This window comes from Rana temporaria, chromosome 5 (assembly GCF_905171775.1).
Source record: "Rana temporaria chromosome 5, aRanTem1.1, whole genome shotgun sequence".
Classification (NCBI taxonomy): Eukaryota; Metazoa; Chordata; class Amphibia; order Anura; family Ranidae; genus Rana; species Rana temporaria.
In genome coordinates this window covers 401,568,669-401,589,146 of record NC_053493.1, presented here as the reverse complement: position 1 = coordinate 401,589,146, position 20,478 = coordinate 401,568,669, and the positions used below count along the sequence as shown (strand labels likewise).

Below are 20,478 nucleotides of genomic sequence, written 5' to 3'. Positions count from 1 at the left end.
TGCCAAGAGTGTGCCAAGCAGTAATCAAAGCAAAAGGTGGCTACTTTGAAGAACCTAGAATATGAAATATATTTTCAGTTGTTTCACACTTTTTTGTTATGTATAATTCCACATGTGTTACTTCATAGTTTTGATGCCTTCAGTGTGAATCTACAATTTTCATAGTCATGAAAATAAAGAAAACTCTTTGAATGAGAAGGTGTGTCCAAACTTTTGGTCTGTACTGTATATTATGAACATGTCCAGTGGTGGGTCATGTTGGGAGGTGTAGTGTTCTATGTATGGCGTGTAATAGAATTGTATTATGATCATGTCCAGTGGTGGGTCATGTTGGAGGTGTAGTGGTCTATGTATGGAGTGCAATAGAATTGTATTATGATGGTATCCAGTTGTTCTTCTTGTTGGGGGTGTATTGTTCTAAGTATGCAGTGTAATAGAATTGTATTATGATTGTGTTCAGTGGTTGGTCGTGTTGGGGGTGTAATGTTCTATGTATAAATTGTTATATAATTGTGTTGTGATCATGTTTGGTGGTTTGGTCATGTTGGGGGTGAACACCTTTATTTTGCACATGCCAAGAAGTAAGGAAACAATACCTGTGTCTCTGTTGCATCATGGCACCACAATGTCTGTGTCTGTGCCAAATACCTATCAGAGGTAAATACATTTGTCTTGTGTTTATTGGAACAAAAGCATCACATGCCCCATTGTTGCTGATGCTCCAAAAGTGTTGGAGTAACATTTGTGATGTTTCTCTATTCTGAAACAGAAAAACAAATTAATTATACAGTATATATTTGATCTGAGGAGCTTCCCTGGGCCCTGTCATTGTTGTGGGGCCCAAAGCAGCTGCCCCATACTTGCCAACTATCCCAGTTTAAATTCCCTTGTCCCTTGAAGTTTTAGTCCTGTGTTGTGTCCTGATATCTCAGTGTGAAGTGCTGCTACTAATGCTGCCCAGCTCTGCCTTATTGTTGTACACAGATGACTCACCTGCAGACCCTGTGTTTACATGTAAATCATATGCAAGACTACCTAGGTGTGTGTGAGGTATGGCCCGTTAACCTCAAAGGTTATATTGTTTACATACGTTAGGAAGTATTTATTGATGGTAATTAGACTTGAGGGGATATTCATTCATGAGAAACATTTGGTTGGGGTCATTATCTGTCACTCTGAAAGACAGGATGTAGATCAAAGACGGCCAATCAAATTGCTCAGCTATTCAGTGAATAGGGAATATAATCCTGGAGGTGAGTTTTGTCACTCAGAACATTCTCTGTGTATTCTCTGGGTATGGCACAGGTCTAGAGCTGATCTAGTCAGATGGGACTTTGAATTACTCTGTTGGATTTGTATCATCTGTGGAATTTGGACTTTGTTCTGTATTGGAAATCAAATAAATGCACTCTCTGGAGAGCCTGGTGTGTTGCTGCGGAACAACATAATTTATAGTCATTATACTAACACCTAAATATCAATTATCTAACCGGACTCCAATATACATTATAACACTACATTGGTATATATCATTACATATGACTTCACTACAAACGGGAACATTCATATGTAAATAACGGGAGCATTCATATGTAAATAGTGGCGGCATTCATATGTAAATAGTGGCGGCATTCATATGTAAATAGCTGAGGTTGGCGGCATTCATATGTAAATAAAGGCGTCATTTATATATATATCATGTCCCTCTGCAGTGAAGAGATAATATGCTGTAACCTCTAGCAACCAATCAGTGAGCAGTATTACTGTACAGTAATCTCTAGCAACCAATCAACAAGAAGAAATCATGTGCTGTAACCTCTAGTAACTAATCAGTGAGCTGTAATGTATGCTGTAACCTCTAGCAACCAGTCAGTAAGTGGTAATGATATGCTGTAACCTCTGGCAACCAAGCACAATTACTGCCTGATCTGATACAGTGGGGGGTCCAAGAATTGTTTTGCTCAGGGTCCAATCAACATTAAAGACAACCCACTTCCTGTGTTCTGAATGTAGCAGGACAGTCCCCTGGCACAAGACCGGGAAGCTAGTGGGGATCATTGTAGTAGGGTTGTCTACTTTAGAGATCTCCAGCTTTCACATAGGCTAGGTATAGTTATGTTGATCCCATCTGGACCAGTGTAGCTACTTTATGGGAAAATATCCATATCTGGGGGGGGGGGGGGGGGGGCCTTGTCCAATTTAACTTTTTCCAATCCAGTTTAGCATGAAATAAAACCTCCAGAATGACAAACGTTATCTCCTGCAATCCCAAACTATGGGAAACGGCCATGAGATCAGGGACGGCTAGCAAATTTTAAATGCAAGATTGTTACTTTGCCGTAAACCAAACTGCAATCTGCTACAAAGACAAATTAGCAGTTGGATACATTTCTCCAAAAACCTATTACAAGTAAATTACCTGATCAATCCATTTTGTGCGTTGGGATTAATCAGATGTCCTTTCGGGTTGGCTGAACTTCTATAAATGTCACGTTCGTGATTAAGATTTGAACTAAAACGGGATTGATGAATAACAAACTCTTGGTAATGATCCAGCGAGAGATTTACAATCTCAGATAAAATGCTTAAAGTCTGAATGGCAGATTTTCAGTAGCTTCTACCAAGAAAATTGGACTGGAAACCGCGGGGAAGGAAGTGATTAGTTGCAAGTAGAAACACTTAGAATATGAGAATGTCTTAACTTGTGGAACAGTCAATAAATATCTTAAAGGACTTTAGTTTACCGGCATTGGTTGTACCATCCAAACATCTCTTGTGCAACAGTATGACAATTTTACTGGGCACCTGCAGTTCCGGTACTATTTGACCTCTTCTGAACTTCGTTTGTTGCCTCATGTTGCCCCAATGAACATCCTGAAGGACTTTAGTTTAGCTCACACAAGCCTCTACCGGCATTGGTTGCACCATCCAAACATCTCTTGTGCACTCGTATGACAATTTGACCCGACGCCTGTAGTTCCGGTACTATTTGACCTCTTCTGAACTTCGTTAGTTGCCTCATGTTGCCCCAATAAACATTCTGAAGGACTTTAGTTTAGCTCGCACACGCCTCTACCGGCATTGGTTGTACCATCCAAACATCTCTTGTGCAAACATATGACAATTTGTCCACGTACCTGCAGTTCCAGTACTATTTGACCTCTTTGGAACTGTTAGTTGCCCCCAATAAACATCCTGAAAGACTTTAGTTTAGCTCACACAGGCCTCTACCGGCATTGGTTGTACCATCCAAACATCTCTTGTGCACCCGTATGACAATTTAACCCAACACCTGTAGTTCTGGTGCTGTTTGACCTCTTTAGAACCCTGTTAGTTGCCCCAATAAACATCCTAAAGAAATTTAGTTTAGCTCGCACAAGCCTCTACCGGCATTGGTTGTACCATCCAAACATCTCTTGTTCAAACGTATGACAATTTGTCCGCGTACTTGCAGTTCCAGTACTATTTGACCTCTTTGTGACTGTTAGTTGCCCCCAATAAACATCCTGAAGGACTAAAGTTTAGCTCACACAGGCCTCTACCGGCATTGGTTGTACCATCCAAACATCTCTTTTACACCTGTATGACAATTTGACCCAACACTTTTAGTTCTGGTACTGTTTGACCTCTTTAGAACCCTGTTAGTTGCTCTTGAGCAACCATATGACAATTTGATCCGGCACCTGCAGTTCCGGTACTATTTGACCTCTTCTGAACCTTGTTAGTTGCCTCATGTTGCCCCAATAAACATCCTAAAGGACTTTAGTTTAGCTCATACAAGCCTCTACCAGCATTAGTTGTACCATCAAAACATCTCTTGTGCACCAGTATGACAATTTGACCTGACACCTGTAGTTCTAGTATTAGTTGTACCATCCAAACTCCTCTTGTGCACCCGTATGACAATTTGACTTGACACCTGTAGTTCTGGTACTGTTTGACCTTTTAGAACCCTGTTAGTTGCCCCAATAAACATCCTGAAGGACTTTAGTTTAGCTCACACACGCCTCTACCGGCATTAGTTGTACCATCAAAACTTCTCTTGTGCACCCGTATGACAATTTGACCTGACACCTGTAGTTCTGGTACTGTTTGACCTCTTTAGAACCCTGTTAGTTGCCCCAATAAACATCCTGAAGAACTTTAGTTTAGCTCACAGAAGCCTCTACCGGCATTAGTAGTACCATCAAAATATCTCTTGTGCAACCTTATGACAATTTGACCTGACACCTGTAGTTCTGGTACTGTTTGACCTTTTAGAACCCTGTTAGTTGCCCCAATAAACATCCTGAAGAACTTTAGTTTAGCTCACACACGCCTCTACCGGCATTAGTTGTACCATCAAAACATCTCTTATACACTCGTATGACAATTTGACCTGCAGTTCTGGTACTATTTGACCTCTTTGGAACTTCGTTAGTTGCCCCAATAAACATCCTGAAGGACTTTAGTTTAGCTCACACAAGCCTCTACCGGCATTGGTTGTACCATCCAAACATCTCTTGTGCACCCGTATGACAATTTGACCCAACACCTGTGGTTCCGTTACTGTTTGACCTCTTTAAAACCCTGTTAGTTGCTCTTGTGCAACCATATGGCAATTTTACTGGGCACCTGCAGTTCTGGTACTATTTGACCTCTTCTGAACTTCGTTAGTTGCCTTATGTTGGCTCAAAAAACATCCTGAAGGACTTTAGTTTAGCTCACACAGGCCTCTACCGGCATTGGTTGTACCATCCAAACACCTCTTGTGCACCCGTATGACAATTTGACCCAACACCTGTGGTTCTGTTACTGTTTGACCTCTTTAAAACCTTGTTAGTTGCTCTTGTGCAACCATATGGCAATTTTACTGGGCACCTGCAGTTCCGGTACTATTTGACCTCTTCTGAACTTCGTTAGTTGCCTTATGTTGGCCCAATAAACATCCCAAAGGACTTTAGTTTAGCTCACACAAGCCTCTACTGGCATTGGTTGTACCATTGAAACATCTCTTGTGCAACCATATGACAATTTGTCTGTGCACCTGCAGTTCCAGTACTATTTTACCTCTTTGGAACTTCGTTAGTTGCCCCAATAAACATCCTGAAGGACTTTAGTTTAGCTCACACAAGCCTCTACCAACATTAGTAGTACCATCAAAATATCTCTTGTGCAACCGTATGGCAATTTGACCCGACACCTGTAGTTCTGGTACTGTTTGACCTCTTCAGAATGCTGTTAGCTTCGCCATGTTGCCCTACATCACCCTTGTATGACCTACATATGTGTTTGTAATGGTGATTTCGTTGTTTTTAGGTTAGACTATTCTTTCATATGGTGTTTCTTTTTTTTTTTCTTTTGCAGTATTTTTATTGATCTAAAACTGATGTCCAGGTATGGTTTTTATAGTACAGGTTACCTTGGTCCAGCTTGGAACAATGCAAGTATGCATATCTCATACCTGAGCGTCCACTGGGCAAGATGACAATCACTGTAGTAGTCGGAGCGGCGATCTTCTGGGTCCTGTGCCGAGCAACTTCCCCAATGTACACTGACCTAAGGAGGTTGCTTGTTCTACACTGCTGCCATTCAAAGACTGACTTGTATTTTTTTGTCAATGAATACAAGGTATCCTGTGATTGAACGAGGAGGAGAAGACGGGCAGCAACGTCATAATCTCCACCTTGTCCAATCAGTGGATGCCTTGTATTCCCTGAAAAAATTACAAGGTGTTCTATGAATGGCGGTAGTTTTAAGAAAACGACCCCCCTCGTGGTTACTTTGAAGAAGGTCAGCCACTCAGCACAGGACCCGGAAGAGGGCTGTGATCACTATAGTAGCACCGACTACAACGATGACTTTCAGCTTCCCAAGCAGTTTCTCAGACATGAGATCTGCATCCTTACCGTATATACTCGAGTCTAAGCCGACCCGAATATAAGCCAAGGCACCTAATTTTACCACAAAAAAATGGGAAAACATATTGACTCGAGCATAAGCCTAGGGTGTCCATCTGCATGCCTCACTGTGCCTCACTGTGTCCATGTGCATGCCTCACTGTGTCCATGCCTCACTGTATCCATGCCTCACTGTGCCTCACTGTGTCCATGCCTCACTGTTTCCAAGCCTCACTGTGCCCATGCCTCACTGTGTCCATGCCTCACTGTGTCCATGCCTCACTGTGCCTCACTGTGTCCATGCCTCACTGTGTCCATGCCTCACTGTGCCCATGCCTCACTGTGTCCATGCCTCACTGTGTCCATGCCTCACTGTGTCCATGCCTCACTGTGTCTATGACTAGACTAACGTTTAACATGGAAGTCTATAGAAGGGGGTGCCCAGATTTGAAAAATCGGAGCTCCCGAGCCGTAGGTCCCCTGGACAAAAAACTTTGCACACTTGTAGAGGAACATGGGACTACATGTGTGCCAAGTTTGCCGTCCAGGGGACCTACGGCCGGCCGGTATCGGGGAGATCAGGCGAAAAAAGGTGACTCGAGTATAAGCTGAGGGGGGCATTTCAGAACAAAAAAATGTGCTAAAAAACTTGGCTTATACTCGAGTATATACGGTACATTGTGTCAAGCTGGACCAGCGTATATATGCAATAAAGATCATTCCTGGGGTTCAGTTTTTAAGCAGAGTTTGTGCCTTCCACCATCTATTCTTAAAAATGACCCCCTCCTACAACTTATCCTATCTTCTCTATGGGAAAGTGATGTGTATACCTACCTGACACTTAGCGCTCTGGACTGATAAGTACACACTATAGTGGGATATACTTTGTTCATATTTCATGTGTGAGGTTTACAACCACTTTAAATTACAATGCATTTTTAATTGTGAGTCTTCATTGATGTCATTCTTGTGGAAATGCATGCTTCTTAAATATTACCTTAATTATATATATATATTTTTTTGCTTTCAGGCTGATACAATGTCTGGACAAGAATTTAACGTGGGAGAGGGGAAGCCGCTCTTGGTGGAAGAGGTATTCTTTAAAAATGTATTTAGGATTATCTGTTAGAATTGGGTATTCTCGGTGCTTCTAAAAAGTACATTTTGAAGCTGATATACTAAAGTAGCGGGGGATGTTCACTTACCAAAAACTATCCAATGATGTGCAAGCGAAAGTGAATTTTTACACTAAGGCCCCTTTCACATGGGGCAGTGGAGGTGCGGTGACGGTATAGCGGCGCGATTTTTATCGCCGATATACCGTCGTATTTACCGCGATATTCGGTCGCTATCGGTGCGGTTTTAACCCCCGCTAGCGGCCGAAAAAGGGTTAATGCCACCCGCAATGCGCCTCTGTGGAGGCGCATTGCGGCCGGTATTACTGTGGTTTCCCATTGATTTCAATGGGAAGGAGCGGTATAGGAGCGGTAAACACCCCGCTCCCATACCGCTCCATAGATGCGGCTAGCAGGACTTTTGGAGCGGTCCTGCTAGCGCACCGCTTCAGTGTGAAAGCCTTCGGGCTTTCACATTGAAGCCTGCAGGGCACGATTTTCTCAGGCGGTATAGCAGCGCTATTTTTAGCGCTGAACCGCCTGAAAAACGTGTCAGTGTGAAAGGCGTCTTAGTAACGGCAAGATTGCCATTGCTATAGTGCGCCTGCGCCCGTCATTTTTGTAAATAGCTCCTAAACCGTGGAGGTTTAGGAGATACAGTATTTCTTGCACCTACTGTTAAGCCTTAACCACTTGCTTACTGGGCACATAAACCCCCTTCGTTCCCAGGCGAAATTTCAGCTTACGGCACTGCGTCGCTTTAACTGACATTTGCGCGGTCGTGCGACGTGGCTCCCAAACAAAATTAACATCCTTTTTTTCCCACAAATAGAGCGCTATAAACAAAAAGAGAGCGACAATTTTAAAAATATATATATATATTTTTTACTTGTTGCTATAATAAATATCCCAATTTTTTTTTAAAAAAAACTTTTTTTTTCTCAGTTAAGGCCGATACGTATTTTTCAACGTATTTTTGTAAAAAAAAAAAAAAAAAATCGCAATAAGCGACTGGTTTGCGCAAAAGTTAGAGCGCCTACAAAATAGGGGACAGAATTATGATTTTTTTTTTTACTAGTAATGGCGGCGATCTGCGATTTTTATTGGGACTGCGATATTGCGACGGACATATCGGACACTTTTGACACAAATTTGGCGCCATTCACATTTATACTGCGATCAGTGCTATAAAAATGCACTAATTACTGTATAAATGTGACTGGCAGGGAAGGGGTTAACACTAGGGGTGAGGAAGGGGTTAAATATGTATCCTGGGTGTGTTCTAACTGTGTGGGGGGAGGGGGGTGACTGGGGGAGGTGACCGATGCTGTGTCCCTATGTACAAGGGACACAGATCGGTCTCCTCTCCTCTGACAGCACGTGGAGCTCTGTGTTTACACACAGAGCTCCACGTCCCTGCTGTCTTACCGACGATCGCGTGTGCCCGGCGGACATCGCGGCCGCCAGGTACACGCACCGGCTTCCCAGCTATGCGCCGGGACAGTGTTTACCCACTGCGCGCCCCCAGTGGCGCGCGCGGGTAATGCTTTCAAATGACGTCCAAAGACGTCCAGTTGGCACCTGAGAGCCGCGCTGTTGACGTCTTTTGTCAATAGCGCGGGTCTCAAGTGGTTAATCTAGGCTTACCTGTAGGTAAAAGTGGTTGTACAGAGTTTCTAACCACTTTAAGCTCATCCGCCCCCTTTTTTCTGAACTCTCAGACAAGCTTACAAATACCTGTACTGCAGCAGGCCACAACACATGGCAACGCATGATAGTTTGTTATTGCAAATTGCATTAGAAAGTTAAGGTCCCGTGCAATTTCTGGGATGTTTTATTGCATTGGCAGACTATTCATTTAACAATCCACATGATATTGCATGGTAAAAATGTAAATAGCCCTAATGCGTTCATTTTAGAAACAAGAGTATATCAGAATTTCAAGGTTGACGCCGAGTTCCTCCAAACTCAGGGTGTGTTTGCTAAACATTTTGGATGTGAGCAATTTTCCAGGAATTTCCTTCGGCCTCGTGGCCTCCTACAGCCTGGCTTCAACTTCATCATCATAGGAGAGAAACTGTGATAAAATAAACATGAATCATGAGCCCAGGAAAACATGAGATGAGATCAGACAGCAATGAATGAACATGCCAAATAACTACCAGCTGTCTCTGACTTCCATGGACAGGCCATGTTTAGGCGCTTAGACCCTAGAAATTCTGCCCTTGGAAGTAAAAAAATTAAAAGACAGATCCTAAATGTTTAAAGAGGGCCGACTTGATGAACCACTTGGGGCCAGATTCAGATAGGTCAGCGGATCTTTAGATCTGATTTACGTTACGCCGACGCAAGTTTTTGAGGCAAGTGCTTTATTCAGAAAGCACTTGCCTCTAAAGTTGCGGCGGCGTATCGTAAATCCCCCGGCGGAATTCAAATTCCGCGGCTAGGGGGTGTGTAACATTTAAATCAGGCGCGTCCCCGCGCCGAACAAACTGCGCATGCGCCGTCCGCTAAATTTCCCAGCGTGCATTGCTCCAAATGACGTCGCTAGGACGTCATTGGTTTCGACGTGAACGTAAATTACGTCCATCCGTATTCGCGGACGGCTTTCGCAAACGACGTAAAAAATTCTAAATTCGACCCGGGAACGACGGCCATACTTAACATAGGATACGCCGCATATAGCAGGGGTAACTATACGCTGGAAAAAGCCGTACGCAAACGACGTAAAAAAAATGCACTGGGCGGTCGTTCGTTTCTGAATAGGCGAAACTCCTCATTTGCATATTTGTCGCGTAAAAAAAATGAAACGCCACCTAGCGGCCAGCCTGGAATTGCAGCCTAAGATCCGACGGTGTAAGTCACTTACACCTGTCGGATCTTAGGCATATCTATGCGGAACTGATTCTATGAATCAGGCGCATGGATACGACGGCCGGACTCAGAGATACGACGGCGTATCAGGAGATACGCCATCGTATCTTCTTTCTGAATCCGGCCCTTGGTCTTTTTATGATATCACTATGTAATGTGTCTGCAGTCTATGACTTTCTACCTGAAGCATATCCTCAACAATATCTATAGCATAAAATGCAAAAGGGATCAATCCAGTTTCCAGTGCAGATAATGAGATGAGATGCACCGGTGCTCAGACAACCGCCCCTGTAGGCAAAGTTCAAACATTGAAAGTCCAGCAAAAGTCAGCAAATGGCAGGATCTAATAAAATATTAAGGCTTTATTTAGACATATGGTAAAATGAATTGGACCCATTGGCATGTTTCAGCCTAGCGGCCTTAGTCATAAATATGTCATAGCCTAATCATAGAGTTATGACAAAGGCCGCTAGGCTGAAACATGTCAGCAGGACTAACTTGTTTGGATTTTAACCTTACATCTAGGCCCAATGCACACGAGAAGCAAATGCAAACACATGTAAACTCAAGTTTTCAAAGGAAAAAAACGGGGTTTGAAACGCCCGTTTTTGCCACAAATTTTGCGGCGTTTTGTCGCGTTTAGCTGCGTTTTACCACGTTTGCGGCTATCAGATTTTACAACAAAGATATTGTAGACCCTCCCAAAGCTTTTATACGCAAACTTAAACTTTTTGCGCCTGAACCCAAAATGCTTCTAAAAAAAGGAGCCTAAACCCAACTGCTTTAAAACGCAAAAAAAACGTGAATGTGTGCATGGACACATAGGATAACATTAAATGTGTTCAGGGGCAGTTGAAAAGAATCCCCAAATGCCTCTGAACTCGAGTTTACCAGCGTCTCGTGTGCATGGGGCCTAAAAAAAGCCTTCATATTTTTATTAGATCCTGCTGTGTGACAACTTTTGCTAGATTTTCAATATCTATAGCATGTCTGCAGCCTCAGACCATCTCTTGTAGTAGGTAGGGATGAGCCGAACACCCAGCGGTTCGGTTCGCACCAGAACCTGCGAACGGACCGAAAGTTTGCGCAAACTTTAGAACCCCATTAAAGTCTATGGAACTCGAACGTTCACAATCAAAAGTGCTAATTTTAAAGGCTAATATGCAAGTTATTGTCCTAAAAAGGTTTGGGGACCCGGGTCTTGCCCCAGGGGACATGTATCAATGCAAAAAAAAAGTTTTAAAAACAGTCGTTTTTTTCGGGAGCAGTGATTTTAATGATGCTTAAAGTGAAAAAAAAAGTGAAATATTCATTTAAATATCGTACCTGCTGGGTGTCTATAGTATGCCTGTGAAGTGGCACGTGTTTCCCGTGTTTAGAACTGTCCCTGAACAAAATGAAATTTCTATAGGAAAAAAAGTCATCTAAAACTGCTTGTAGCTTTAATGTAATGTCTGGTCCTGTGCAAAGGACACTAAAACAAAATACTGCAGGGCTCTGCCTGTATTTGTATGAGAACACCAGCAATTGTATTTAGGTAAGCTTTAGGTGCACACTGTGCAAAGGACACAGTACACTAAGTGAAAATACTGCAGCTAGCACAATCACCTGCCTGCCTGTCAGTATATTAAGAAGAGAATAACAGGAACGGATCTAGCTAAACTGAATACAGTGTATAAATATATATACAACACCTGGGATGCATATATATCATCTACACACTGTAACTGAAGCTAACTGACTCATCTGCCTGCCTGCTCTATCTAACTCAAAATAAATGACACTGGGCCAGATTCTTAAAAGGCTTACGACGGCGCAACGCCATTTGCGCCGTCGTAAGTCCTAATCTGGCCCAGGGTATCTATGCGACTGATTCTTAGAATCAGTTACACATAGATACCCATTAGATCTGACAGGCGTAAGGCTCTTACGCTGTCAGATCTTAAATGCAATTTTTTTCCCGCCGCTAGGTGTCGCATCGTCGTTTTCCCCGTCGTCTATGCAAATTAGCTAGTTACGCGAGATCACCTAACGTACGCGCGGACGACGCAGTGATTTTACAACGTTTCCGTAAGCGTAAACTTGCCCCTGCTATGTGAGGGGCAAGTTTACGAAGGTCCGTCGTATGCCATGTTAAGTATGGCGTCGGGTCAGCGTTGGCTTTTTCCGTCGTTTACATCGTTTTCGTAAGTCGTTCGCGAATACGACTTTACGTCAATGACACTCACGTCGGCGTCATTGACGTTTTCCGTCATGGGCTATTTTTAAGCCCGGCGCATGCGCAATTCGATCGTCGCGGGGCCGCGCTTAATTTAAACACAAGCCGCCCCCTTTGAATTACGCGGCCTTACGCCGGGCCATTTACACTACGCCGCCGCAAACTACGGAGCAAGTGCTTGAGGAATACGGCACTGGCTCCAGTAAGTTGCGGCGGCGTAGTGTAAATGGCTTACGCTACGCCGCCGCAGAAAGTAAGAGAATCTGGCCCACTGTCTCTCTCTCTCTCTCTCTCTGTCTCTAACCACCGCCACAACACACTTCACAAGGCTGCCACGCAGGTGGCCTTATATAGTGTGGGGCGTGTACTAAACCCCCTGAGACATAATTGGCCAAAGTCACCCTGGCTTTGGCCAATTATGGCTCTCCATTTTTCCCACGCTGTGATTGGCTAAAGCATAGTGCATGCTTGGCCAATCATCAGCCAGCAATGCACTGCGATGCCACAGTGAATTATGGGCCGTGACGCGCCACTCGAATTTGGCGCGAACGGCCCATAATGTTTAAAATTCGGCGAACGGACGAACAGCCGATGTTGACCTACTGACTCGAACTCGAAGCTCATCCCTAGAATTAGGTATATATCATGTGTGGCCCCTTAGGTGTTGCCAAGAGCAACAGTTGGGGGCCTCGCTTATAAAGAGAGCTGACCACCACTTTTTTAATAGTAAATCACTACACTACACCACATGTAAGGACCAAGAAACTGCAACATATTACATTTTGTTTTTTGGGTTTAGATACCCTTTAAAATAAATGGATTTACACTGCTGACCTCCTCTCCTAAAATTCCAAGTTGCCAAGATTTCCTAGTTGCTCCATACACATATATGTTTCAGAACAATACACTGAAATTAAATATTACTAGAAGAACATAATAAAACACAAGCAGAACATTGACCTTTTTACAGGCTACCTTTTTGTATTTAATGTTGTATTTTATATATACAGTAATAATATTATATATATATTAGAACATGAACATTTATTGGAGTCCTCATATGTCCTTTGTTTTTTTTTTTATAGGGAATAATCGTGTTAACGCAAGATTATGAAATTCACGTAAGAGATACATTTTATGGCTACCTTCATTTGTCTTCTTGTAATCGTTTTACGTGTAGTACAACTGCTCTGTTTTATTAATACAGTTGTAATAGATAATAGTAGATAATAATAATAAAAAGGTACAGGTGCATTGAATGGGGAAATGTAAAATTTGAAAAAATTGTCTTGGCAAAACATAAAAATTTTGGTAAAATTTTGCGAATTGAACCCAAACAGGAAATATGGTGAAATCAGAAGAAAATAATATATTATTTGGTGGCAAAACTCAACTCTTCCCTACCCAGGATCCAGTGAGAGGCAATGTTGGGTGGTGTAACCCTGAAGCATCCAAAAAATAATAATTAAAACATTTTGAAGGGTTTGTCTACCTAAATAATTCCATGTGCAATCTAACTACAGTACAAACCCTTCAAGACTTCAGCAAAACTCTGTTAAATTCTTGGATGTGTCTCTAGCTCAGTACATATGCACTACATGAAGGCACAAAAGCACCATCTACAAAATCCCATAGCTGTTCTCCTGGCCTTCCCCTGATCACAAAATCAGGTTTCAATGTTCTGTGATATCTGCATTCTCCTCTTCCCAGTGACACATAAGTTGGGTTATGTATAACTGTGCCACTGAGTGAACAGAGGCTAATCCATTTATCCACCGTTCTATCCCGCAAGCCCCAAATCTTCTATACTTGCAGATCTGCTTAGACTGTCGATAAAATAAATATAGACAAAAGCCTTGGAAAAGGACCCTGGAGCTTATCCTTTATTTAGGGGAAGCCTAAACTTCATTACGTAGGCAGAATACGTGCGAAATGTTACATTCTGATATTTAAGTTGCTATTTGCCGGGCAAATGTAACATTACCTAATACCCTAAGAAGATTCAATCTTAAGAAAAAAGAGTCTAATGCCCGGTACACACGATCGGGCTTCTGCCCAGCCAAATATCATCGGAATTCCGACGGAAAAATAGAACATGTTCTATATCCAAACTCCGATGGAATTCATCGGAATTTCCGATGAAAAAACTCTGATGGGGCTACACATGATCAAAATATCCGTCGGATGGACTTTCTCCATCGGAAATTCCGATCGAGTGTACAAGGCATTAGAACATTTTACCAGAAGAGAAAACAAACCTAAAACGATAGGCTAACAACACCCCCCCCCCCCCCCCCCAGTAAACGCGTGTTCAGAGGCTGTTGGACAGCTCTTTCAACTGCCCCTAAACTCATTCAATGTTATCCTATGTGTCCATGCACACAGTCTCGTTTATTGCCGTTTTTAGGCAGTTGCGTTTAACCTCGTTTTTCCAGAAGCAAAAAATTGGGTTCAGAAGCAAAAGTTTTCGCGTTTCAGATGCAAAACGCGGCAAAACGCGGTACCGGCGTTTTGCCGCGATTTTGTTTATAGGCGTTTTTAAAGGTGACCTGTTTTTTTACATTAGAAATCTCAAAAATTATGGCAAATGATGAAAAACCACCCAGTGGGAATATACATTACCATATTTATACATATACATTACCATAATGCGCTGTAGCGACGCATTGCGGGCGGTATTAACCCTTTCTCGGCCGCTAGCGGGGGTTAAAAGTGCCCCACTAGCGGCCGAAATGGACCGCAAATCCGACGGTAAAATTGCTGCGTTTTACCGCTATTTTACCGCCGGCGTCACCAGTGTGAAAGGGGTCTTAGTGGCATCTGAAATGGTGAGATCAACTATTGATGTATTTTTCTATAGTTTTCCTATACTGTGCATGCAGGGTTATACAGTCGTCTCTGTGCTCTCCTGTTTACAACGGGAAAACCGCTTGTGTGTACGCGGCATTAGAATTGTACCTACCATCATGTCACTGTATATGCTATCTCCTTCCTTCAGAGGGTCAGAAGCATCTATAGACTGTTTATGAGTCCAGGTGGTGAAGGTTAAACCTAAGAGCCGGTTCACACAGGGGCGACTTGGGATCCGACTTGAAGTCCCCCCAAGTCGCATTGTTGAGAAAATCAATAGAAGTGAATGGAGCCGTCTTAATGTACATTACTGAAGTCGCTCCGACTTCAGAAAAGGTTCCTGTACTACTTCAATCCGACTTCTAGGCGACTTGTACCCATTGATTTCAATGGAAGTCGCCTCCAAAGCCGGATAGTGTCTTAACTGAAGCAACAATACAGGAAGAGAAAATAGTATTCTCAGGCAAACCCCTCCCTCCCACAGGGATTGTTGTTTGATTGGCCACTGGAAAGTCACCTGTCCTGAAGTCGCCTTGTAAGTCGCCCCAAGTCGCACTGTGGTGTCCAGGTCGCCTCGCAAAGTCGCAGCCAGAGTCATGTTGCCCCTGTGTGAACCGGCTCTTAGGCCTCGTACACACGATAGGTTAACCAGAGGACAACGGTCTGATGGACCGTTTTCATAGGTCAAAACCGATCGTGTGTGGGCGCCATAGGTTATTTAAAGGGTCACTAAAGGAAAAAAAAAATTTGCCTAAAATTAATGTCTGCAGGGTAGACAGACAGAATAGTGTAATGATTCTGTTAAAAAAAACGAGTAAATACCTATTAAATTCCTTCATCTATATCACCTCCGGCATTCTAGTTTCTGTTCTCTCATTCACTTCCTGGTTTGCATCGCTCGTTCATGTAAGAACTACATTTCCCAGTATGCATTGCGGCACGCCCAGTAATTCACACCTCCTTGAAGTCTCTAACACGTAGAGAGCGTCCTGCCGCACAGATGTAGTTCCCAGGAGGGGGTGAGCACGTTACTGACCACCGCAGTAAAGCCTCCCATCACGGTGGTCAGTAAAATCAGACAAGCAGGAAGTGAACAGAACAGAGAAGAAATAGAGCAACTTCTGAGCAAAAACGAACAATGAGGAAGTGAAAAGAGGAATGTCTGCAGGTAAAGGATGCTTATTATGAAAAAAATGTTTTTCCTTTACAACCCCTTTAACCATAGGTTAAAAAAAAGCCAACTTGCTTTAAAATTAACCGATGCATTCCTAACCGATAGGTCAAAACCAGAAAAATAGTGGTGGAGTACAGGGCTCAGGGTGTTTGCACAAAACAATCGATAGAGGGCTGAAAATTATAATAAAAATGAATTAAAATAAATTAAAATAACAGACCACAGTGGAGATATATGGTATAAATGTTCATAAGTCCATAAAAGGATCAATCCCAGCAGGGTGCCAAAAGGGCTGTAATTGATGGCAATGAGGAACCAGTGTAGATGATGACAGTAGATCAGGGCAGCTATCCAGGAGCGATAGGTCAAAACCGATCATTTGTAGGCACAACCATCGGTTAAAAATCCACGCATGCTCAGAATCAAGTCGACGCATACTTGGAAGCATTGAACTTCATTTTTTTCAGCACGTCGTTGTGTTTTACGTCACCGCGTTCTGACACGATCGGTTATTTAACCTATGGTGTGTAGGCGTGACAGACCATCAGTCAGCCTCATCGGTTAACCTATGACAAGGGTCCTTCAGACCGTTGTCCTCTGGTTAACCTATCGTGTGTACGAGGCCTTACTGTCCTTGGTGGCAGGGCCGGCCCTATGATGGGACCGGGTGGTACCATGGGTACCAGGCAGCACTTTAAGGGGGGCAGCATACTGATGCCCACCAGCCCGTTCCGCCAGCTCCGCTACCCAAATAAAATTGATGTCCTTTTTTCCCACAAATAGAGCTTTCTTTTGGTGATATTTGATCACCTCCGGTTTTTTATTTTTTGTGCTATAAATATATATATATATATATATATATATATATTTTAACGTTTTGCTATAATAAATATCTCCAAAATTTAGAAAAATAAACTATTTTCTTCAGTTTAGGCCAATATGTATTCTTCTACATATTTTTGGTACCAAAAAAAAGCCACAATTAGCGTACATTGATTAGTTTGCGCAAAAGACATTGTGGCCGCCGGAAATTTACAGGTCCCTTTATACTCATGGATACATGTATAGAGCCATGGCAGGTCCTTTTATACGCGAATATGCATGTATAGAGCCATGACAGGTCCTCTTTATACATCTATAGAGCCATGACAGGCCCTCGTTATACTCCTTTATACATCTATAGAGCCATGACAAGCCCTCGTTATACTCCTTTATACATGTATAGAGCCATGACAGGTCCTCTTTATACTCCTATATACATTTATAGAGCCATGACAGGTCCTCTTTATACTCCTATATACATTTATAGAGCCATGGCAGGTCCTCTTTATATTCCTTTACATGTAAAGAGTCTTGACAGGTCCTCTATATACATGTATAGAGCCATGACAGGTTCTCTTTATACATCTATAGAGCCATGACAGGCCCTCGTTATACTCCTTTATACATGTATACAGCCATGTCAAGTACTCTTTATACTCCTATATACATGTATAGAGCCATGACAGGTCCTCTTGATATTCCTTTACATGTAAAGAGTAATGACAGGTCCTCTATATACATGTATAGAGCCATGACAGGTCCTCTTTATACTCCTATACATGTATAGAGCCTTGACAGGTCCTCTTTATACTCCTATACATGTATAGAGCAATGACAGGTCCTCTTTATACTCCTTAATACATGTATAGAGCCATGACAGGTTCTCTTTATACTCCTTTATACATGTATAGAGCCATGACAGGTCCCCTTTAGTTATCATGATATAAAATAATGAATGTGGGGGCCCTTTGGTTGGCGTGATTTTTTTTCGGGGGGGCAGCATTTCATTCTTGGTCCCAGGCAGCACAATGTCTTGGGCCGGCACTGCTTGGTGGGTATGCAGATGCAGAGCTGTCATAAAAAACAAACAGAAGCTGGTTTTCAGCCCCAGAGCACGCTGTTCTGTCCTATTCATGTTTCCATTGTAACTTTAACAATTTACTGAGCTCAGCAGTGACAAAAATCAGAGATCTCCACTGCAAAACCTTGCTAAAATCCCATGTAGTACAATTTCAGGTTCCTGTGCATGAGTACAAATGGGAGTTTACACTTTTTTTTTTTTTTTTTTTATTCTGAGGAGATTCAAGACATTTTCAAGTTTCAAAATTATAGCAAATAGCATTGGAGTCACATCCTTTCAGGCATCAGTGAGTCATTTGCACTGGAATAACTTGGAAACACTTGTCTGATAACCCAACTAATCCGAGAGATTCTTAATCTGGAATAGATGTAAAAGAATCATTCTAAGGTGATAATCTGACCCGCTTTATTGCCAAGCCGGTGCAGTGTCATATTCTGCTCCCTATCGCAGAATGCAGCCTAAGTCACGTGGCATCGAACTGCGCATGCGCAATGCGTTCCAACGGCAAATGCGATGCGTTCCAGGGGATTTACGACACTACCCTTCAGTGAACCATCACAATTTGTCACAGAAGTGACGAGGAACCATAGACAGAGTGGCGGGGGGCGGGAGAGTAAGAGACATACAGATGTAATGAGAACCATACTGTATCTGCATGTCTCTTTATCTCTCCCCCCGCTCCGTGTATTGTTCTCAATATATCTGCATGTCTCTTCCCCCCCCCCCCCCCGCTCTTTGTATGGTTCTCATTACATCTGTATGTCTTTCTCTCCGCCCCCCCCCCCCTCCCACTCTGTGTATGCTTCCTCGTCACTTCCATCACAAATTGTGATAGGTTCACTGAACGGTAGTGTCGTGAATCCCCTGGAACGCATCGCATTTGGTGTTGGAACGCATTGCGCATTCGCAGTTCGACGCCACGTGACTTAGGCTGCATTCTGCGATAGGGAGCAAACGGTGACACTGCACCGGCCTTGAAAAACAAGAACACAACTCTTTATGCTGCCCACACTTTTGAACTTAAAGAGGCATTCCAACCAAAACCGATCTTTCCCTTTTTGCTAGACGCTGGAGAATTAAACCAGCGTTATTATATACCGGTAACTCTAGGACTCTGGAGATATATGCATTCAGTTCCTGAGCTTGCTTTGCTTTTAGATCTTTAGGAGTCATTGGGTGCCATCAGTGGTGGACAAAGTTACCAAAGGGCCCCCCGTACAAGACCAATTTTTGGGAAGTGTAATGCCGCGTACACATGACCGTTTATGGGTTCTAAAAAATTAAGTTTTTTTTAAAATTACATTAAAAACGATCGTGTGTGGGCTTAAAGGGTCACTAAAAGCAAACTTTTTTTTTTTTTTTAAATAACAAACATGTTATACTTACCTCCACTGTGCAGCTCGTTTTGCACAGAGTGTCCCCGAACCTGATCTTCTGGGGTCCCTCGGCGGCTGTCTCGGCTCCTCCTCGTAAGAGCTTTCCACCTTAATGCGAGCTCGCATGGTGGAAAGCTTTTGCGAGCGCGCTCCCGTGATACAGCGGCGGGCATAGCCGCCGACTGTATCACTCGGCCCTGCCCCCCAGTGCGCCGCGTCATCCGCTGTGATTGACAGCAGTGCCAGCCAATGGCTGCGCTGCTATCAATCCGTCCAGCCTAGCCAATCAACGGCCAGGCTGGGAACCGAAGAGGATCACGTGGATGCGCGCGGGACTTTCAAGGGGTGAGGTAAGTAAAACGGGGGTTCGGGGGGGGGGGCAGTACCGTCGGATGTTTTTTCACCTTAATGCATAGGATGCATTAAGGTGAAAAAACATTTACCTTTACAACCCCTTTAATGCCGCGTACACACGATCATTTTTCGGCATGAAAGAAACGTCGTTTTAAAAAAATGGCATTTAAAATGATCGTGTGTGGGCTTCACATAATTTTTTCGGGTTCTGAAAAACGACAATTTTTTTTTCCGAACATGCTGCATTTTTTTAACGACGTTTTAAACAATGTCGTTTTTCGGGTTGTAAAAAATTATCGTGTGTGGGCTAAAACGACGTCATCCGCATGGAACTTCCCCTTTATAGTGCCGTTGCACGTGTTGTAAGTCACCGCGCTTTGCTAGAGCATTTTTTCACGATCGTGTGTAGGCAAGGCCGTTTTAATGATCGGGTTGAAAAAAACTTTGTTTTTTCTAGACCCTTAAAATTTTTATTTTTTAGAACCCGAAAACCGGTCGTGTGTACGCGGCATGAGTTTTCTCTTTTAAAAAGAATTCTAAAGACATTCAAGACATTTCCCCAAAGTTTTAATGTTATAGCAAAGTGCATTGGAGTCACATCCTTTCAGACATTAGTGAGTCATATGCACTTGAAAGAACTTGTCTGATAACCCTAATAACCCAAGAGATTCTTAAGCCGTAATTGTTGGAAAAGAAGCATTTCAAGGTGAAAAGGCAAACGTGCAGTGCCATTAT

General features: G+C 43.0%; 1 protein-coding gene across 1 annotated transcript in view; it reads left to right on the top strand.

The window, feature by feature from the left end:
- Window positions 1-20,478, top strand: part of NDRG1 (N-myc downstream regulated 1) — a 121,038-nt gene that overhangs the window by 27,327 nt on the left and 73,233 nt on the right. Inside the window, exons 2-3 of the mRNA XM_040354994.1 lie at window positions 6,910-6,972; window positions 13,172-13,207. Of these exons, the coding sequence (XP_040210928.1) occupies window positions 6,919-6,972; window positions 13,172-13,207 (90 nt within the window). The 5' untranslated portion in view covers window positions 6,910-6,918. The remainder of the gene's footprint in view (window positions 1-6,909; window positions 6,973-13,171; window positions 13,208-20,478) is intronic.